General features: G+C 44.7%; 1 protein-coding gene across 1 annotated transcript in view; it reads left to right on the top strand.

Moving 5' to 3' along the window:
- The window catches only part of ARID3A (AT-rich interaction domain 3A), an 80,747-nt gene that overhangs the window by 41,229 nt on the left and 16,332 nt on the right, over nucleotides 1–23,186 (top strand). Inside the window, exon 3 of the mRNA XM_063147252.1 lies at nucleotides 13,467–13,539. Coding sequence (XP_063003322.1) covers nucleotides 13,467–13,539 — 73 coding nt within the window. The remainder of the gene's footprint in view (nucleotides 1–13,466; nucleotides 13,540–23,186) is intronic.

The raw sequence follows: 23,186 nt of genomic DNA, 5'->3' as shown, positions 1-23,186 counted from the left end.
AGTCCTTCCTTTTCTTTGTCCTGGATCTCCCACTATAATTCCTAATAATCATGGCCAGTGGTCAGGGATTATGGGAGTTGGAGTCTAACACATCTGAGGGCACTAGGTTCGGAAAGGCCGGTCTAAACTATAAACTGTGTGTGTTTGTGTAAAAAAATGTTTCCGGCGTCACATTTTCGTCTTGGCCAGTACCAGCAAAAAAAGCAATTATTTTCAAGGGCTGCAGCCAAACATATGCCATAAGGCTACTTGGTATTTACAACTTCCGTATATTTTTTGGTACGACTTACAACCTTATAAAGTAGACAGATGTTATCACCGTTTTGCAGATTCCATGGCCTGGCCTTCCTAGTCCATAGCTCGGTCCCTTAGCCATTTTACTATTGCCCACATTTAAACTTCTTTTCTGTGCAAAAATATATATATCGGAAAACATGTGTAAATGAACCCAATAGCTTGCCAGGGGCAGGAAGAGGAAAGTTTGTACATTTTCAACTGACAACTTCTGAGTTTTGTTTTGTGATCCATACAGGCTTTCCATTTGAACAAATGAGGTCTTAAGAGGGGAAGAGCAAGGGGGTGCAGGCCAGCCCCGCTCCAACATCCCCATTCCTGTCCTCCCTGTTCCCTACTCTGCCATCTTGAGCAGCATAGTATGCAGGGGGCTTTCTTTGCATGTGAGTAGAACCCTCTGTGCATGGTGGGTTAGGTTCGTGATGGGTTGGAGGGTTCTGCCTGTGTTCAAGCCCCTTTGGATCTTACCCCTCAATGAAGGCCACTGGCTGGGGGATGCTGGGAGTTGTAGTCTAACATCTGGAGGACACGAGGCTGAGGAGAGCCAGTGTGGTGTAGTGGCTAAGGTGTTGGACTAGGAGTCGGGAGATCTGGGTCATGGAAACCCACTGCGTGACTTTGGGCCAGTCACAGACTCTCTGCCCAACCTACCTCACAGGGTTGTTGTTGTAAGGATAACATGGAGAGGAGGAGGATTATGTACGCCACCTCGGGTTCCTTGGAGGAAAAAAAATGGGATATAAATGTAATAAAATAAATAACAGAGCATCTGGCTACATCCAGTCTACAACTGGGAAATTGCACTGTCCTCTGTGCACATCTCTCTCTCTCTCTCTCTCTCTCTCTCTCTCACACACACACACACACACACACACACATGTTTTGTTTCTTTGTTTTTTGCCGGCCATAAATTATGTCTGCCTATAAATTACGTTTCACTGTAGAGCACAGTGTGTGGCCCCAAAGGCGGAGGGTCGCTAAACCCCCACGACCCCTTGGGTTGCCGCCTGGCCATCTTCTCTTGACCCTTTTGACTTCTTGTCTGTCTCCGGCATTGTTGCTTCCGGGATTTGCGTACGGGTGCAAAGTTGTTGCTTTAAAGCATTGTGCCTCTTGCTCTTCAGCCCAAAAGGCTCCTGATGCAAATTGCCCTCTGCAAATTAGGAAAGAGCTCCAGAAAATGTTCTAATTCAATATTTTCTAGAAAACCCACATCGCTATCCACTAGGCCACATGGGGTCCAAGAACAGGGGTTCTGCCGACAGGGGGCTGTTCAAAACAGAATATCTCCAGAAGACTGATAGGCTGGAGTGCTGGGCTGACAACAACAGAATGGAATTTAATAGGGATAAATGTCAAGTTCTACATTTAGGAAATAGAAACCAAATGCACAGTTACAAGATGGGGGATACTTGGTTCAGCAATACTACAAACGAGAAGGATCTTGGAATTGTTGTAGATCACAAGCTGAATAGGAGCCAACAGTGTGACATAGCTGCAAGAAAGGCAAATGCTATTTTGGGCTGCATTAATAGAAGTATAGCTTCCAAATCACGTGAGGTACTGGTTCCTCTCTATTCGGCCCTGGTTAGGCCTCATCTTGAGTGTTGTGTCCAGTTCTGGGCATCACACTTCAAGAAGGACGCAGACAAGCTGGAGCGTGTTCAGAGGAGGGCAACCAGGATGATCAGGGGTCTGGAAACAAAGCCCTATGAAGAGAGACTGAAAGAACTGGGCATGTTTAGCCTGGAGAAGAGAAGATTGAGGAGAGACATGATAGCACTCTTCAAATACTTAAAAGGTTGTCCCACAGAGGAGGGCCAGGATCTCTTCTCGATCCTCCCAGAGTGCAGGACACGGAATCATGGGCTCAAGTTACAGGAAGCCAGATTCCAGCTGGACATCAGGAAAAACTTCCTGACTGTTAGAGCAGTACGACAATGGAACCAGTGACCTAGGGAGGTGGTGGGCTCTCCCACACTAGGGGCCTTCAAGAGGCAGCTGGACAACCACCTGTCAGGGATGCTTTAGGGTGGATTCCTGCATTGAGCAGGGGGTTGGACTCGATGGCTTTGTAGGTCCCTTCCAACTCTGCTATTCTATGATTCTATGACTTCAGCAAAATGCCCCCGACCAGTAAACTCTGGACTGCTGAATCAGACTATGGCTTCATCTACCCCAGTTCTCTGTGTCCAACCGTGGCCACCGGATTCCTCCATGGGAAGCTCATGAACTGGGTATGAAATAAATAAATAATAAATAAATAAAATGGTTAAGGGAATGCAATGAATTCCCTTAACTATTTTGCGGTTAAGCAGCATGGTTTAGCATGTTGTCTGAACCAGGCCTCTCTCTCTCTCTGTCTTCCCCTCCCCTTATCCACCCCGGGGTTGCTAGTTATTTATTTTAAAGATTTTAAACCTGCCATTCAAGGTGTGTTGCCTCCAGAAAGTAGGTCACACATGAAAATACGGTTACCGTTTCAACATTTAAACCAGAGATGGTGAACATCTCTCAGCCCGAGGGCCGAGACTGATTCTGGGGAATATTTCGGAGGCCACGTTCCAGTGTGGGCGAGGCAAAAGGGTAGGGCCAAAATACTAGATGGACCAGCATTTTTTATTAGCATATAGCCAGTAACTAATCTTTAGGAGAAGTATTTCACCGTTTTATTTATTTATCACATGTATATCCTGCCCTTTTTCCTCCAAGGAACCCAGGCGGCGTACATAATCCTCTTCCTCCTCTCCATGTTATCCTCATAACAACAACCCTGTGAGGTAGGTTGGGCTGAGAGTCTGCGACTGGCCCAAAGTCGCCCAGTGGGTTTTCATGGCTGAGTGGGGACTAGAACCCGGATCTCCCGACTCCCAGTTCAACACCTTAGCCACTACACCACACTGGCTAAGAAACCTGTATAATAGCCGGGAACACACCCACCCCTAAAAAATGTTCAGAGGTTGGAGAAAAGAGGTTGATCCATCTGGTGAATCCTGTAGGGCCCGATTTTGACCCCGGGGTTTCTGTTTCTCACCTCTGCCTTCGGGACCACCTCCTTCTGTATCAGTACCCCAAGAACTTTGGGGAAAGGTCCTTCCCCGAGTCCTGGCTCTGCGGGAGATTCCGTTGATTGGGACAAGAGAAGGGCCTTCTCAGTAGCTGCACCAAGTTTTGGAAATCGTTTCCCCCTGAGACTAGTTGTCCCTCTCTTACTGTGTTCCGCTGGATGGTATTAAAAATGGGTGGTGGTGGTATTCTAGCAGGTAGATAATTACCAGGTAGAAAATTTACCAGGTAGATAATTTCCTGTTCAATACCTTTGCTTTAATCTATTTTAATCAATTGTAACTTTTAGGGGCTGTTGCTGCATTTTAGAATTGGTTTTAATTGCCCTAAACTAGGGTGACCATATGACCGGATTTGCCCGGGTTTTTGATGGCAAATCCGGGAGGGGGAGGGGAAATCCGGATATTTTTTTTTTGCAAAGAGCAGCTCTAATGGGAATTAACAAAAATGCTTATAACTCTGTCATTTTTTAAGATAAAGACATGAAACTTGGCACAATGGTAGCTCTTAGGAAGGGCTTTAGTCATACCAAATTTGAAACAGATCCGTTTGTCCATTGATTTTTTTAGGAATTTTTTTAAAATTGAGGTTTTAAAATTATTATTTTTAAAATCGTCATTTTTAAAGATAAAGAGATGAAACTTTGCACCATGATAGGATTTAGGTAGAGCTTTAGCCACAACAAATTTGAAACAGATCTGGGGCCAGTAGCAAACCCTGTTAACAACAACAGCAGCTTGCAATGAGTGAAGATACAGTCAGAAAAGATATTTGAGGGAAGGGGAGAATGTAACACACAGAGTATAGCAAAAGCTTCAAAGTACAGCAAAACCTACAAAAGTAGGAGTGAAGTTAATTTCAGATACATTGAATCTCTCACTTGTTCTTTATTTCAGTGATTTTAACATTAAGATGTTATGTAGAACAGATTTGTCTTAAATGTGTGCTGTAAAATCAGACATGTGACCAAGGCTATGTTCGGGTGGGCACGCCCCCTTGGTACTGGACACGCCCCCTTGGGGGCGACCATGTTGTCCTCCTTTTTGGTTTCCAAAATATGGCCACCCTACCTAAACTGCCCTGAGTGGTGCATAAGCAGTGGGAAGGTGGAATATAAATCTACATATAAATAATAAATACATTTTAACAAAACAAATTGTTGTTGTTTTTTGTTATTCGTCTACCAGAGCCCATCCATTGGCTGGTTCTTAGCGAAAACTTGTGATAGCTTTTTCAAAAGGTGGGTTACAAGACCTTTTCGGTGGTAGTGCCCCAGGTTTAGAATTCTCATCCGGTTGTTAGTTGGCTTTTTGAAGGTGTGTTTTTTTTTAATGGCACAAGGTGTTTTATGATTGAGTTCGCCTCTCTTTATTATCCTTTGGAGGTTTTTATTGCCGCTGTGTGATTTAGCATTTAACGTGAGATAAGCCACTCTGGAAAATTCATCTGAAAAATAAGGCAGAAATAATTTAAAGAAATAAGAATCCCACCGGCAGGATTCATGCGCTTGGTGTGGGGGAGCTGGGAGGCCTGGGCAACCAGGCGCATCAACATTTCTTGCCGTCGCGATAAGTGGGTAGCAGGAGGGGCCGGTCTGTCAGAGTTCAGCAGCTGCTTCAAGCGCAGAACATTCTTGCTGACAGGAAACTATTAATAGCTGGAAATCGAGAGCAGCTGGGGCACACGTGTTCCACACACTGGGGGCAGAGCAAACGCCGGAGCTCCACGGCTCCACATTCCTGCATGCTCTGCTAACGGAAAGGAAATGTGCATTCCCCGTTTCAGCCGGAAAGCGAGAAGATTCACGCTGTTGAAGGAAATTTGTGGATAATAATCTGTGTTCTTTTTCTTACTAGCAAGCAGGCGGCTTCTTCTTCTTCTTCTTCTTCTTCTTCTTCTTCTTCTTCTTCTTCTTCTTCTTCTTCTTCTTCTTCTCCTCCTCCTCCTCCCAGAGTGCAGGCCACGGAATAACGGGCTCAAGTTAAAGGAATCCAGATTCCAGCTGGACATCAGGAAAAACGTCGTGACTGTTAGAGCAGTATGACAATGGAACCAGTGACCTAGAGAGGTGGTGGGCTCTCCCACACTAGAGGCCTTCAAGAGGCAGCTGGACAACCACCTGTCAGGGATGCTTTAGGGTGGATTCCTGCATTGAGCGGGGGGTTGGACTCGATGGCCTTGTAGGCCCCTTCCAACTCTGCTATTCTATGATTCTATAAGAAGCGCCCTGATGCTGGATCAGACCAAGGGTCCATCTAGTCCAGCACTCTGTTCACACAGTGGCCAACCAGCCATCAGCCAGGGATGAACAAGCAGGACATGGTGCAATCCTCCTCCTCCTCCTCCTCCTCCTCCTCCTCCTCCTCCTCCTCCTCCTCCTCTTCTTCTTCTTCTTCTTCTTCTTCTTCTTCTTCTTCTTCTTCTTCTTCTTCTATTGTGTTCTGGCCCCGATACTGGGGAAACGGCCCTAGTATGAATTCGATAGCAAATAACGCTTCCTTCCTTCTTTCCTTTTATTTTTACTTCATTATTCATTGAAGTATATAGTGATACCCTTAGCAATAACCAGATACTGCTCACAAATTAGGAAGCCATATTAACAATTTAAATGCACTTTTCAATATACCAAGCCAACTGACGTAAAATCATCTCTAGTAAAGAGAAAGGTTTAGATGTTTCCTGAATGCTGTCATTCCAGTATTTTTTTTAAAAAATGGCACTTTTCTATAAGTCAGTGTTCTATTGATCTCCCTTCTCTAACTCTTTGATCACATTACCCTATTTCTTCGATTCTAAGACGCACTTTTTTCCCATATAAACATCTCTAAAAATGGGGTGCGTCTTAGAATTGCAGGTGTGTCTTAAGGTTTTTTTTCTGTTGGTGGTACTGAAATTAGTGTGCGTCTTACAATCGATGGCGTCTTACAATCGAAGAAATACGGTAGTGGCCCTATCCCAGACCCTGAGCAAGATCGGATTAAGATATGCTGTGACCCTAAACCATATCAAGATTTTCTCTTCAAAATAAAGAGAAAAAAATGTATTACATTATCATAGAATCATAGAATAGCAGAGTTGGAAGGGACCTACAAGTCCATCGAGTCCAACCCCCTACTCAATGCATGAATCCACCCTAAAGCATCCCTGACAGATGCTTGTCCAGCTGCCTCTTGAAGGCCTCTAGTGTGGGAGAGCCCACAACCTCCCTAGGTAACTGGTTCCATTGTCGTATTGCTCTAACAGTCAGGAAGTTTTTCCTGATGTCCAGCTGGAATCCGGCTTCCTTTAACTTGAGCCCATTATTCCATGTCCTGCACTCTGGGAGGATCGAGAAGAGATCCTGGCCCTCCTCTGTGTGACAACCTGTTAAGTATTTGAAGAGTGCTATCATGTCTCCACTCCATCTTCTCTTCTCCAGGCTAAACATGCCTAGCTCTTTCAGTCTCTCTTCATAGGGCTTTGTTTCCAGACCCCTGATCATCCTGGTTGCCCTCCTCTGAACACGTTCCAGCTTGTCTGCATCCTTCTTGAATTGTGGAGCCCAGAACTGGACGCAATACTCTAGATGAGGCCTAACCAGGGCCGAATAGAGAGGAACCAGTACCTCACGTGATTTGGAAGCTATACTTCTATTAATGCAGCCCAAAATAGCATTTGCCTTTCTTGCAGCCATATCGCATTGTTGGCTCCTATTCAGCTTGTGATCTACAACAATTCCAAGATCCTTCTCGTTTGTAGTATTGCTGAGCCAAGTATCCCCCATCTTGTAACTGTGCATTTGGTTTCTATTTCCTAGATGTAGAACTTGGCATTTATCCCTATTAAATTTCATTCTGTTGTTTTCAGCAATAAGATGGGTAATAAGATGGGTAATGAAAGGGTACCATCCAGCATTAGGGGGTGCTTGTAGTTAAACAGTGTTAGTTAGCCTTTTCTGAAGATTTGTATAAAAGCACTAATGAAGTAGAATGATTTGAAGTTCTTTTAAACTGGCTGTAGTTTGTGCTTGTTGCTTCCAGTTCTAAATGCTGTGTTGCCACACTTTCTCTATATAAGGCAACTCTGCTGTAAGTCACACCAGACTTCCCAACATAGTTACGCCAAAGCGATTTCATCATAGGCACTGACCCTGAGATCACCATTTTGATATCCTCATGTGCAACTTGGCCCTCAAGACACCCCAAAATAACTACTAATCCAGCCTTCCCCAACCTGATGCCCTTCAGATGTGTTGGACTACCACCAAGATGTCTGCACGGTGTTGGGACTTGTAGAGCCAACACATCTGGAGACTACCAGGTTGGGGAAGGCATGATATCCTGAAATTAATTATATTTATTTATTTACAGTATTTATATACCTCTCCCTATTCAAAATTTCGGAGCAGTGTACAAGATAAAAAAAAATTAAAACAATTTAAACACTTAAAAATAGATTTTAAAAGAAGCAAATTATCATTCAACACTGAAGACCAAATCATAGAAACATTGAACACGTCCAGAAGATATGTGAGATTTTCATCAGCAATGGTTTCTAGTAGCCAGCAAGACTTTTTATTTTTTTGCTTCCTACTCCCCAGAGGCAGTTAAAAACATCTGTAATGCCCACAGCTATTATTATTTATTTATTACATTTATATCCCACCTTTTTTCCTCCAAGGAACTCAAGGCAGTGTACATAATCTTCTTCTCCATGTTATCCTCACAACAACGACCTTGTGAGGTAGGTTGGGCTGAGACTCTGTGACTGGCCCAAAATCACCCAGTGGGTTTCCATGGCTGAGTGGGGACTAGAACCCGGATCTCCCAACTCCCAGTCCAACACTCTAACCACTACACCACACTGCCTCTCTACTGGCAAATAAGGTTCTATCTAGTTATTATTTCAAAAGGGGTGTGTGATTGTGATCCTCTCCCATGTATCCCATGACACCAAAGTGCTTTTCCAGCATATGGCCACATCTGGGCTCCATTTTGGGAAAGGCACAGTCAGCCTCTTTGTGTTGCGGGCTGCTTTCTTTCCTTTTCTAATTACTAATCATGTGCTCTCTGATGTGGGTTTCCTAGAGAATGTTGAGTAAAAGAAAACTTTTGAACTTCCCAAATTAGCCTTCCCCAACCTGGTGCACTCCAGATGTGCTGGACTGCAACTCCATCCCTGCCTGGAGATGATATGAGTTTGTATTCTAATGTATCCAAAGGGCACCAGGTTAACCAGAGCAAGTTTCCCTGACTTAAATTGAGTCATCAAAACTTTGCACGCCGTGTTCGTTTTATGGGCTGCATGAACCAGTGAAACTGATTTTGGTGAACTTTGCCAGGAGTTTAAAAAGAGGTTGAGGTCTGCACATGGAATATGTTTTGCTAAAATTTGAATAGATTTGTGCATGGGCAAACACATGCTCTTGGCCCCCTAAGCTAACCTGCTGTGGAGGACGCTACTCCATTGTAAAATGTCGAAGAAACTGTCCAGTTAACTTTTGTACACAGAGTAGCAGAGGGTGCCCTCTTGTTCCTTGCCTTGGGCAGGTTGGCCCTGAATAGTATAACACAGCCTTGCCTGACCTGGCACAGTGATGGACTATAAGTTCCATCATCCCCAGCCACTGATGGAAGTTGTAGTCCATCAAGTCTGAACAGCACAGGAAAGGTTGGCATAACAAAGAACACATGTGGGTGAACATTCCCAAAGCTTGTTTATTACAATCCATATAGGTCACAAGCTGAATATGAGCCAACAGTGTGATGTGGCTGCAAAAAAAGGAAATGCTATTTTGGGCTGCATTAATAGAGGGATAGCTTCCAAATCGGCGGAGGTACTGGTTCCCCTCTGTTCGGTTAGGCCTCATCTAGAGTGTTGTGTCCAGTTCTGGGCATCACACTTCAAGAAGGACGCAGACAAGCTGGAGCGTGTTCAGAGGAGGGCTACCAGGATGATCAGGGGTCTGGAAACAAAGCCCTATGAAGAGAGACTGAAAGAACTGGGCATGTTTAGCCTGGAGAAGAGACGATGGAGGGGAGACATGATAACACTCTTCAAATACTTAAAAGGTTGTCACACAGAGGAGGGCCAGGATCTCTTCTCGATCCTCCCAGAGTGCAGAACACGGAATAATGGGTTCAAGTGACAGGAAGCCAGATTTCAGCTGGACATCAGGAAAAACTTCCTGACTGTTTGAGCGGTTCTTTTCGTCACCAGCTGAAGACCTTTTTATTTTCTCAGTATGTTAACACCCAAATCTAAACTTTGCTGTTTGAATTCTGTATTTTAATCCTATATCAATTTATGCTGTGTGGTTTTATCCCAGTTGTGCTTTTTATATTGTATTTTGTATTTGGTTTTTTAGATGGTTGGATGTTTTATTATGTTCCTAATGGTTTTAATTTTTGTGAACCTCCCAGAGAACTTCGGCTATTGGGCGGTATAAAAATGTAATAAATAAATAAAAATAAACAATACGACAATGGAACCAATGACCTAGGGAGTTTGTGGGCTCTCTCACACTGGAGGCCTTCAAGAGGCAGCTGGACTGCCATCTGTCAGGGATGCTTTAAGGTGGATTCCTGTGTTGAGCATTGGGTTGGACTTGATGGCCTTATAGGCCCCTTCCAACTCTACTATTCTATGATGCTATGAGCCTTATGCTTTTCTCAATAAAGGTGTTTGGTAGAGAATTATAGTTTTTGTTAACTCGTAGCAGTGGCATTTGTTTAAAGTTTACTACTACTACTACTACTACTAATAATAATAATAAATCTTCCACCTCCACTTGATTAATAGGGGCAGCTTTTTATTGGATGAAAAGATTTTCCATCCACTGATTATTGAAAACCTCCCACCCTCATTGCAACCCATGACCAGTCTTGGGGGTTTTCAGCAGGCTAGAAACCCACATAGAAAGGTGGGGAAAAGTTGTGTCGTGTTTCTCCATGCTCCTTTACCGTCCCTCGAACGAGAGCGGCATTTTCTTTGAAAGTGGCCAGGGAGGAAAGTGGCAGAGGGCCTAGGAGGCATGCAAGAGGGTGGGGCTGCGATTTGGCTCTGGGCCCCGCGTGGGTTCGCGTCTGCCGCCGTCTTCCCTCTGGCGCTCTTGTGAGTGCTGTTGCCAAGTTGCTGACTCGTGGCTTTCGGTAGCGGCGGAACATCTCATTAGACTGAGGGATGGGCTTGTTGCGGTTTAATTTTTAAAAGGCAAAGGTTCAAAAAGCTCTTTCTGTCTCTCTCACATAACAAAGTCTAGAAACTCGATTTAGGGGGCTCTTTCCCGAAAAGTAACCAGAACAGAGATGTACGAGGGTTTTGTTCACGTTTGCAAATCATCCCCATTTGCTGTTGTTTGCAAATGTGATCATGTTATTAAAAAGTATGTTTTTTCAAAAAGGCACACTTGCACTTTAGTCGTTGTGGGAAACATGTGTTGTCGACCGAATATTCCCTTTGCTGTTTTCTCATTTTGAATGTGGGGCAACTGGTCATCTTGGACCAACAAAGCAATCATTGCCCTTGCTTTTCTGTCCTTTTTATCCCAGTCCTGGGGTTTTTCTGCAGGTCAAGCTGATTCCAAAACCTCCCACAAGTCATCTTTCACTAGTACCATATCATAGAATCATAGAATAGCAGAGTTGGAAGGGGCCTACAAGGCCATCAAGTCCAACCCCCTGCTCAATGCAGGAATCCACCCTAAAGCATCCCTGACATTCAAGAGGAAGCTGGACAACCATCTGTCTGGGATGCTTTAGGGTGGATTCCTGCATTGAGCAGGGGGTTGGACTCGATGGCCTTGTAGGCCCCTTCCAACTCTGCTATTCTATGATTCTTTGAGTCCAGCTGCCTCTTGAATGCCTCTAGTGTGGGAGAGCCCACAACCTGATCACTGATTCCATTGTCGTACTGCTTTAACAGTCAGGAAGTTTTTCCTGATGTCCAGCTGGAATCTGGCTTCCTTTAACTTGAGCCTGTGATTCCGTGTTCTGCACTCTGGGAGGATCGAGAAGAGATCCTGGCCCTCCTCTGTGTGACAACCTTTTAAGTATTTGAAGAGTGCTATCATGTCTCCCCTCCATCTTCTCTTCTCCAGGCTAAACATGCCCAGTTCTTTCAGTCTCTCTTCCTAGGGCTTTGTTTCCAAACCTCTGATCATCCTGGTTGCCCTCCTCTGAACACGCTCCAGCTTGTCTGTGTCCTTCTTGAATTGTGGAGCCCAGAACTGGACACAATACTCTAGATGAGGCCTAACCAGGGCCGAACAGAGAGGAACCAGTACCTCACGTGATTTGGAAGCTATACTTCTATGAATGCATCCCAAAATAGCATTTGCCTTTCTTGCAGCCATATCGCACTGTTGGCTCATATTCAGCTTGCGATCTACAACAATTCCAAGATCCTTCTCATTTGTAGCATTGCTGAGCCAAGTATCATTTCCATCTTGAACTTCCATGTCTGGTAGTTTCTGGTGTCTAGCTTTGCCATGGCTGCATATGTGCTGCTTTCAGCCATCATCCCACACTCCAAGATTTTTTTTTCTTTTCCTTGTCTAACCCATAAGCAGTACTCACAGGTTCCCAAGTGATTCCTTTCACGGGTTATTCTTTAGTTGCGTCCTGGTCCCATAACCTGTTGTCGACCGAATCAGCTCCCTGTGAGTAGCCACGTGTCCAGACAATAGAAATACTCCACTGAGTAAAGTTTTCTTTCAAACCACCAGTGGAGCGTTTCTATTGTCTGTACGCGTAGCTACTCACAGGCAGCTGATTCGGACGACAACAACATGCACATTTTTTTGAAAAACACGCACATTTCCCCCTGTTTGAAATGTACACTTTCCCGTATCAATGAGCCCAAACCAAAAACGGAAAGAGGCAAAACGAACTTGGACGTGCATTTCAGATGATTTGGGTGAGCTTGAAAATAGCTGGTTGTTCCATCCCTTCTTCAGAAAGCTGTATTCCTGCACCGCTGTGGCAGACAAATTGTCCTGACCGTGGCTCTCATTTTGAAGGTAGCAGAGTGTCTTGTTCACCCGGACCAGGATACCCACGCTCTGAGGTCATCAACAGAGGTTTGCAGGCCTGATCTCTTCCAGCAGACCTATCCAGGGGAATTTTAGGATGTCAGGATCTCTTCTCGATCCTCCCAGAGTGCAGGACACAGAATAATGGACTCAAGTTAAAGGAAGCCAGATTCCGGCTGGACATCAGGAAAAACTTCCTGACTGTTAGAGCAGTACGACAATGGAATCAGTTACCTAGGGAGGTTGTGGGCTCTCCCACACTAGAGGCCTTCAAGAGGCAGCTGGACAAGCATCTGTCGGGGATGCTTTAGGGTGGATTCCTGCATTGAGCAGGGGGTTGGACTTGATGGCCTTGGAGGCCCCTTCCAACTCTGCTATTCTATGATTCTATGTATATTATGTTCTTATAATGTATATTATGTTCTTATTCAGTTTTATGTATTTTATATTTGCTGTTATTCCCCGCCTCGATCAAACGGAGAGGCGGGTTATTGTTGTTGTTGTTGTTGTTGTTGTTATTATTATTATTATTTAAGGTCACTTCCTGCCATTGGGCTTTTCTTAATTTGGGGGCTCCCAGTTTTATTTGTAGCCACTGTTTTTATTGAATTCTCTTGTTTTGCACTGTTTCTTTTATCTTGTACGTTGCCTGGTCCCACCCTTAAAGGTGGCTTATTTTTTAAAAGGTTCATTAGTGAATTAAGACACTGATATTTAAGTTGATCTCATTCTCTTGAACCAGGGGTTGGGGGGGGGTGCACCCACCTAGTGCCACCAAAAATGCCACCATCAGATTTGGTGCTGTGGTGACGAACACTCCCACCACCACCAAGGTTTTCCTTGAAAACAAGCTGTTTCTTTTTCTGCATGCCTTGTTTCCAAGGAAAAGTGGAGGGGGGGGGGTCATCGCCACCATGGCAAAATTAGTGACCGTGGCATTTTCAGCATCCCCTCGCCCCCCCCCCTGCAAAAATGGCCAGGGGCGGCCAGACCCTGTGTTACTCACCCCTGTCTTTAATCAATGCAATTTTTGTTTTGTTATTGACATTTCCTAAATGATCCATTCTTCCTTCTCTCTCTCTCTCTCTCTCTGCAGTTGTACGAACTTGACGGAGATCCCAAAAGGAAGGAGTTCCTTGATGACCTCTTCAGTTTTATGCAGAAACGAGGTGAGCACCCTCTCCTGTTTGTCAGGCAAGTTTTTCGCTAAAGATGCATTTGCAAAGCCAGCTCTGGGTAATCTTTTAGGGCACCTGCTAAGGTCCCACACAAAGAGGAAAGTATAGCACACATCAGTTTGTAGGAAAAGAGCAGTACTGGCAGTTTACCCTACCCCACCCTCTGCCCACCCCCCCCAAATCATAGAATCATAGAATAGCAGTGTTGGAAGGGGCCTATAAGGCCATCCAGTCCAACCCCCTGCTCAATGCAGGAATCCACCCTAAAGCATCCCCGACAGATGTTTGTCCAGCTGCCTCTTGAAGGCCTCTAGTGTGGGAGCGCCCACAATCTCCCTAGGTCACTGGTTCCGTTGTCGTACTGCTCTAACAGTCAGGAAGTTTTTCCTGATGTCCAGCTGGAATCTGGCTTCCTGTAACTTGAGCACTTTATTCCGTGTTTTGCACTCTGGGATTATCAAGAAGAGATCCTGGTCCTCCTCTGTGTGACAACCTTTTAAGTATTTGAAGAGTGCTCTCATGTCTCCCCTCCATCTTCTCTTCTCCAGGCTAAACATGCCCAGTTCTTTCAGTCTCTCTTCATAGGGCTTTGTTTCCAGACCCCTGATCCATCTTGGTTGTAGGTGACTTCTGCAAAAGAGGTGCAGAGGCCCTATAGCTCTGTGTGCAGAAGATTCCTGTTTCAGTCCTTGGCCTCTCCAGTTGACAAGACTCAGGTAGCAGGTGATGGGAAAAGACCCCAGAGGCCTGCTTCCGGTCTGACCAGACAATACTGGGTTAAATGGCCCACTGCTCTCATCTGAAATATGTCCTTGTGCTATATACCGTTAAAAATTCCATAACTGCAGAGTGCAGTCTTTGAAACCCCCATAGGAATTGACTGTAAGAACTCTGGCTTTGGCTGATTAAATGAGCCCTTGTTAATCATTGACCTCGGCCACTGAGGTGTTACGGAATGTTTATGAACACTTTTCAGAAGCTTAGAGAACTGCCGTCCTATAAGGCTTAGGGACTGGTGGGATTTTGTGTTGTTGGCTGAAAGAGGCTCAGCAGGGGAGGAAGGTGGCAATGCTTCCATTTTTAAGGCAGAGGTGTTGAACCTCAGGCCTGTGAGCCAAATCTGGCATATCTGGGGTTCCCCTTTCCCCCATAAGCTGCGCCCCTTCCTAGAGTTAGAAGACCTAAAGATGGTTGTGCCCACGCTGGTAACTTCGAGGCTCAACTTCTGCAATGCGCTCTACATAGGGCTACCTGTGTGCCTAGTGCGGAAACTTCAACTATTATTTATTTATTTATTTATTTATTACATTTCTATACCGCCCAATAGCCGGAGCTCTCTGGGCAGTTCAAAATATGGCAGCCAGGTTGGTCACCGGTACACCTAAGGGTGACCACATCACACCAGTCTTAAAATCTCTTCGCTGGCTGCCAATTAGTTTCCGGGCGAAGTATGAAGTGTTGGTTATCACCTTTAAAGCCCTACATGGTTTGGGTCCAGGCTACCTGCGGGATCGCCTTCTCCAGTACAATCCGCCCCACACACTCAGGTCCTCTGGGGAGAATCTACTTCAGTCCAACCCCCTGCTCAATGCAGGAATTCACCCTAAAGCATCCCTGACATTCAAGAGGAAGCTGGAGAACCATCTGTCAGGGATGCTTTAGGGTGGATTCCTGCATTGAGCCGGGGGTTGGACTGGATGGCCTTGTAGGCCCCTTCCAACTCTGCTATTCTGTGATTCTATGATTTATTTATTTCATTTATATCCCACCTTTTTTCCTCCAAGGAACCCAAGGTGGTGTACATAATCCTCCTCCGCTCCATGTTATCCTCACAACAACAACCCTGTGAGGTAGGCTGGGCTGAGAGTCTGTGACTGCCCCAAAGTCACCCAGTGGGTTTCCATGGCCGAGTGGGGACTCAAACCCGGGTCTCCTGACTCCTATTTATTTATTTATTTATTTATTGCTTTTCTATCTCGCCCAATAGCCGAAGCTCTCTGGGCGGTTCACAAAATTAAGACAATTCAAGTATAAAACAACAGTATAAAACCATAATATGAAATACAATATAAAAGCACAACCAAAATAAAAACAGCAGCAATGCAAAAATACAAATTTAAAATACAAATTTAAAACAGCAAGTTCAAATTAATTCATAGACTGTTAAAATACTGGGAGAATAAAAAGGTGGCGTCTAAAAGAATATAATGTAGGTGCCAAGCGAACCTCCTTAGGGAGATCGTTCCACAGCCTGGGTGCCACAGCAGAGAAGGCCCTCCTCCTGGTTGCCAACTGCCTCACTTCCTTTGGCAGGGGCTCGCGGAGAAGAACCCTTGAGGATGACCTTAGGGTCCGGGCAGGTACATATGGGAGGAGGCGTTCCTTCAAATAGACTGGTCCCAAGCCGTTTAGGGCTTTAAATGTTAATACCAGCACTTTGAATCGGGCCCGGACCTGGACTGGCAGCCAATGAAGCTGGAAAAGGACTGGCGTGATGTGGTCTCGCCGGCCAGTCCCTGTTAGTAAACGGGCTGCCCTGTTTTGTCCCAGCTGAAGCTTCCGGACCGTTTTCAAAGGCAGCCCCACGTATAACGCCTTGCAGTAATCCAAACGAGAGGTTATCAGAGCATGGATCACTGTAGCTAGGCTATCTCTGTCCAGATAAGGGCGCAGTTGGTATATCAGCCTAAGCTGATAAAAGGTGCTCTTTGCCACTGAGTTCACCTGTGCCTCAAGTGACAGTCCTGGTCCAACACTTTAGCCACTACACCACACTGGCTCTCAGTCACAATAACAAGCAAGCATTCACATTCATCAGAGTGCTTCTTCAGGCTAGATGTTATGTGTGTGTGTGTGAGTGCTAATTTATATACTTCCCAATTGGTAGATGGCCTTGGGCAGTTTAGTCATTAAAAACAACAACAACCTCAAAACAACAATAAAGTAACAACTGAAACAATAGATGTAGCAATCAGAATATTGAAACATGAAAAATGTTAAAGAGTCAGTAGTAAACTGATTAATCAGAGCAATAGATTAAAGATTAAATGCCTGTTGGAAGAGGAATGTCTTAATCTGACATCTAAATGTATTCAGTGAAGGCTCCAGGCAGATCTCTCTGGGAAGCACAATCCACAGATGGTCGGAGGACAGCTGGGTGGGGGGACACCACAGAGAAGGCTTTTTCCTTGGTAACCATCCATTGTACCAGGGAAGTGCCTCTGAAGATGATCTTAAAAATCAGACAGAAACATCTGGGATAACGTAGCAACATAAAGCAATCAAGGAGGCCGGTGACTGATGTGACTAACGGAATAACTGTGAGCTTTTCCTGTTGCCATAGTTCTTTAACTCCCGTGGCCGGTGGTGAATATTTTTCTCTTTCCCTCTTCCTTTTCTCCAACATTTTTGTCATTCGGTGACAATGTTGACAATGACAAGGTATGTGTTTTTTTCCCCTTTTTTGTCAATAACTGTCATGTCTGGTCGGTTGCAAGGTATTGTCTTGTTCTGTCTCAGTATATTTTATGATCTGCATTTTCCAAGGTTTTTTCAGGTGAGTATGTATAGTATATATATAGTGATACCCTTAGCAATAACTAAGTATAGTATGTATATATACTATATATACATATAGAAGGACGCAGACAAGCTGGAGCGTGTTCAGAAGAGGGCAACCAGGATGATCAGAGGTCTAGAAACAAAGCCCTATGAAGAGAGACTGAAAGAACTGGGCATGTTTAGCCTGGAGAAGAGACATGATAGCACTCTTCAAATACTTAAAAGGTTGTCACACAGAGGAGGGCCAGGATCTCTTCTCGATCCTCCCAGAGTGCAGGACACGGAATAACGGGCTCAAGTTAAAGGAAGCCAGATTCCGGCTGGACATCAGGAAAAACTTCCTGACTGTTAGAGCAGTGCGACGGTGGAATCAGCTACCTAGGGAGGTTGTGGGCTCTCCCACACTAGAGGCCTTCAAGAGGCAGCTGGACAACCATCTGTCGGGGATGCTTTAGGGTGGATTCCTGCATTGAGCAGGGGGTTGGACCCGATGGCCTTGTAGGCCCCTTCCAACTCTGCTATTCTATGATTCTATGATTCTATGATATATATACATACTATAGTATAGTATGTATATATATATAGTATATATATATACATACTATACTATACTATACTATATAGTATAGTATGTATAGTATGATGGCCAGTTGTGGGTGAATTATTTTTGCAGCTGTATTTTGTCTGTCTTCTTCTTCTTCTTCTTCTTCTTCTTCTTATTATTATTATTATTATTATTATTATTATTATTATTGTTGTTGTTTCAAGCCTAGGTGGCTTACACTAGGTATAGCTGGTAGAAACTAAAGTTGGATAATAATAATAATAATAATAATAATAATAATAATAATAATAATTTTATTTCCTTCCTGTCTCTCCGTTTGGATTGAGGCAGGAAATAAGAATAAGTATAAAATACATATTTTTATGATAATTAGTGGTTAGAAGGAATGCTTCCCCCTTAGCGAAGTCCCATTGTTAGGGAGTAGGCATGGCAGACGCACAAAAGTCAAATCTGTGGATCGATGCGTTTTCGCCCACACTTGGACATATACCTCAGAAATTTGTCCTGCACGTAGGTTGATTTATATCTGTGACAGAAATTGTTTCTGTAGGAGGGTGGTGGGGAAGAGAAACCGATCCAGGGTCCCTAAGACTTCTTGCCTTTCTCATCCATGGAACGCAGCAAGGCCCAAAGGCAAGGTTAGGAAAGTCAGGGTTGGCATATATGTGCATAAAAATCCAAACACGTTCTTAAATGGCAAAAATTGCTTTGGGGATTTCCGAGTTGGTGGATTGATGTTGCCATAGGCTCTCTAGCCAATAAGTGTACATTTTACTGGTTCCCTGATAGAGCACAGCTTTACTGGTCCATAAAACGCTGGCTGGCAATGCCAGATAGACAGACTTTGTCTGTTTACAACGGCGAAGAGGGGAGAGATTTGCTTTAAGTCAAGGAATCCGATTGTGGACGGAGTGAGGGGGTGGGGTAGAGACAGCAGATGGCCTTGGCCAGCCAAGAACGATGGCTTTGCCTGCCTGGCAGGGGGGGACTCTTTCTGTGGAATGTATGATAGATGGTGGGGGGGAAAGGAAATTGCAGGATGCGTTGGCTGGTTTAATATCCTCTCGGGGATCCCCCACCCAGCGCCAGGCCACTTAAGCAAACAATGCTGGCATGGCAAGTTGTGCTTTTTAAAAAAACTTCAAGCCCTCTTTGGAGGGGGAAGGAAAGGAGGGGGGCACACCCAAGGGTTTGGTTGGGGGCAGAATAGCCACACAGAGTGGTCAACATGTTTTCGAAGCAGGAAACGCGCTGCGGATCTAAGCGAAGTTAAGCAGTTGGAATTCTTGGAGGACGTGGGCCGCGATGCAGTTAAGCTGCAAGGAATGAAGGGGAAATGGCTCATGAGAGCCTGCAGCACAAGGTGCCTCTGAGTTACTCAGGAGCAAGGGTGTCAGCAACACGATGCCACAGATATCTGTGATTCTTCTTCAATCCATCCTACCTCCCCACCACCCAGGCCCAGCTCCCAAATGAAAACTGCATATTGAACTGTAGTAGGTGACAACACACAACAACACAACTTGTTTTGTAGAGGTTGGATCACCACAAAAGGGTGTTTAGCCTTCAGTCTTGTCCATGGCCATCATGCATCATTTTAAAGAAGTATACAGTGGTGGCTAAAATTGTGGACGCTTTTTGAAATGTTCATGTTTTGCAACTTTGCCTGCTTATAGAAAAAGTTCTGTTCCATGAAATTCAAATATTTATGTATCAATTGAAAGAGAGTTGAATGCTGAATTCAATACAAAAAACAGAATGCAAATATCTGCAGTACAAAAAAAGTTATGATTACTTTAGTCTAAAACCAAACATAGGTGTGATTGAGTGAAGAAGTGGATTGGAATTGCAAACCCTACCGGCCAATCACAGTCCTTGTTCTGGGGACCAATCCCATGGGAGTAGCTGTGATACATCCTGTTTCAAGTTGGGGAAAGTCACTTTTGCTGTTTGTTCTATAACTGAAGCACAATTGGAGATGGTGTGAATATTTGAAGTATTTCTCAAATTAAAAGTATACGTATGTACATCATAAAGAGAGGAATGGTACCAAAGAAAAGAGTTGATTGGACACCCAGGAAAAGAAGCCGGGTTGTTGTATTACGCGAATCAGGTCTTTCAATTGATATATAAACATTGGAATTTCGTGGAACAGAATATTTTCTATAAGCAGGCAAAGTTGCAAAACATGAAAATTTCAAAAAGTGTCCACAATTTTGGCCATCACTGTATATGTTCATTGTTCCCACTTAGGGGGGTGGGGGGCTTAAGAAATAATAATAAATGTTTTAAAACAGGCTCTGGAAATGCTCTGGGGATTTGGAAGGAAGTTGGTGGGGTCACAAGCTCTAGCCAATAAGCACTTACTACAGCTGGCCTCGCTCTTTCAGAGCTCGCTCCAAGACAGAAAAAAATATGTTATTTTAGTAATGGCAACACGAGGGAAACATCTCTTTAAAATGTTGCCATGAGCTTCAGATTGGCATTATACTATTCTGTGTGTTCTTGACCGGGGAAGTGATCCATGAAGGTGATGCATTATGCTCCTGGTGCATAGTGTGTCAACTGTGATTCCGCTCAGTTCGGTGAAAACTGCATAGCTGCTTCCTTCCTTTATAAATATTGCCCATTTCCACCTAATATGCATGCAGGGTGAGCTATGTTACCAGCAAATTTTAATCTATACAAGGTTTCCAACAATGCAGAGTAACACAAGTGTAAAATCAGCAGCTGGGGGAATTTTGTAGAAAGGAGTTGGGGATGTACAACATTATGCCTGGTGTGGAGAATGTGGACAGGGAGACATTTTTCTCCCTCTCTCAAAATACTAGAACCCAAGGGGGTCATCCCATGAAGCTGATGGGTGGGAGAGCCAGGACAAATAAAAGGAAGTCCAGGATGATCAAGGGTCTGGCAACCAGAATGATCAGGGATCTGGAAACAAAGCCCTATGAAGAGAGACTGAAAGAACTGGGCATGTTTAGCCTGGAGAAGAGAAGATGGAGGGGAGACATGAGAGCACTCTTCAAATACTTAAAAGGCTGTCACACAGAGGAGGGCCAGGATATCTTCTCAATCATCCCAGAGTGCAGGATACGGAATAATGAGCTCAAGTTAAAGGAAGCCAGATTCCAGCTGGACATCAGGAAAAACTTCCTGACTGTTAGAGCAGTATGACAATGGAACCAGTGACCTAGGGAGGTGGTGGACTCTCCCACACTAGAGGCCTTCAAGAGGCAGCTGGACAACCATCTGTCAGGGATGCTTTGAGGTGGATTCCTGCATTGAGCAGAGGGTTGGACTTGATGGCCTTATAAGCCACTTCCAACTCTACTATTCTATTATTCTTTGATTCTAAGTCCTTCTTCACACAGCGCATAGTTGTGGGGCTAACCATTATGAGCTTAGGGACAGTATTGTTTAGCTTGGAGAAGAGGAGGCTAGGGGGGACCTGATAGAGGTGGACAAAATGATGCATGGTGTGGAGAACGTGGACAGAGAGACATTTTTCTCCTTCTCTCAAAATACTAGAACCTGGGGTCATTCCATGAAACTGATGGGTAGGAGATCCAGGACAAATAAAAGGAAGGACTTCTTCACACAGCGCAGAGTTAAATTATGGAACTCACTGCCACAAGATGTAGTGATGGCCACCAATCTGGATGGCTTCAAAAGGGGGTTGGATCAATTCCTGGAGGCGAAGGCTACCCATGGCTACTAGCCCTGATGGCTGTGTGCCGTCTCCAGTATTCGAGGCAGTAAGCCTATGTGCACCAGTTGCTGGGGAACATGGGTGGGAGGGTGCTGTTGCACCATGTCCTGCCTTGTTGGACCCTGGCCAATGGCTGGTTGGCTACTGTGTGAACAGAGTGCTGGACTAGATGGACCCTTGGTCTGATCCAGCAGAGCTCTTCTGATGTTCTTATGTGGATTCCTCTGGCAGATCTGTTTACAGCAGATGCCCTGTGGAAACGTGGGAATCCCCGCACGTGTCTATTTCCACGGTGACAATCCCTACCCTCTACATGCTATCTTGTTCCCTAGCAATGATAAGGGGATTGCTGTTGTTGCCGTTCCCAATTTGCAGATGGGGAAACTGAGGCCAGGAGGAAGAGCTATTTGGCTCAGCCGTCTTTCACATTTCGGCTCAGAAACTCCTCCTGGGATTGAAGCCTCGGCCTGTCTGGTCCGGATATGTTTTAATCCCGGAAAACGTGCCATTTCGTCCTACAATAAAACAGCACGATGACAATAGGGCGATTTTCCTCTTGTATTCTGGGGTGGTTGTTTTTCTTTTTGGTTTGAAGGAAGCAATAAATCAATAAAAGGCAGTATCCATAAAAGGGGAAAGGAGCAGGAGTGGGAGGTGAAAGAACGGCTTTTGTCTTGTTTTTCTGCCTCCTTTGAAACCCTTCCTTGCTTTCGCCTTCAGTTGGCAGGCTTATTTATTTATTTATTTCATTTTTATATCGCCCAATAGCCGAAGCTCTCTGGGCAGTTCTCACAAATGAAAAACCATTCAAAATATAAAACAAACAGTATAATACATGATATAAAATACAATATAAAAGCACAACCAGTATAAATCTGCAGCAGTGCAGAAATACAAATTGAAAATGCAAATTTAAAACAGCAAGGTTAAAATTAAATATATAGATGGTTAAAACGCTGAGAGAATGAAAAGGTCTTCACCTGGCGCCTGAAAGAATATAGTGTAGGTGCCAGGCGAACCTCCTTAGGGAGCTCCTTCCACAGCCAGGGTGCCACAGCAGAGAAGGCCCTGCTCCTGGTAGCCACCTGCCTCACTTCCTTTGGCAGGGGCTCATGGAGAAGGACCCCTTCGGATGACCTTAGGGTCCGGGCAGGTACATATGGGAGGAGGCGTTCCTTCAGATAGCCTGGCCCCAAGCTGTTTAGGGTTTTAAATGTTAATACCAGCACTTTGAATCGGGCCCAGCCCTGGATTGGCAGCCAATGAAGCTGGAAAAGGACTGGCGTGATGTGGTATCATTTGTTGCATTGTTGGAAATGCACCTTAATGCATACATTAATGATAGATTTAGGGGAGCTTTCCCAAATTAGATACCCCCTGTGTCGGGACTACCACTTCCATCAGATGTGGTTTTGTTTTGTTTTGTTAATCTTATTGGGCCTGTTCGGAAGACACCTTAAACCTTTTTGGTTAAGCAGCAAAGTTTAAGGCGTCTTGTGCGGTGCATTTTGCTAAACCATGTTCACTCACTAACCACAGCCTGCAGCCGAGTTAGTGGGTCTAACCATGGCTTAAAGTTTTGTGGTTAGTGCCAGAGAACCACCGTTTCGCTAACCACAGAGCCTGAAGTGTCATCTGAACAGGCCTGTTATCATAAGGTCTAGAAGCTTGATTCGATTTCTGATACTCATTGGTTGATGGGGAAAAGCCAAAAAGATGAGCAGGACACTGCAACCCTGCCCTGAACTGAACTGTTGGATGTCTTTGTACCAATAAGGGCTTGGAGTACGGGCTAAGACT

Source organism: Elgaria multicarinata, chromosome 23, assembly GCF_023053635.1.
Source record: "Elgaria multicarinata webbii isolate HBS135686 ecotype San Diego chromosome 23, rElgMul1.1.pri, whole genome shotgun sequence".
Taxonomy (NCBI): domain Eukaryota; kingdom Metazoa; phylum Chordata; class Lepidosauria; order Squamata; family Anguidae; genus Elgaria; species Elgaria multicarinata.
This window is presented reverse-complemented; position numbering and strand designations above follow the sequence as displayed.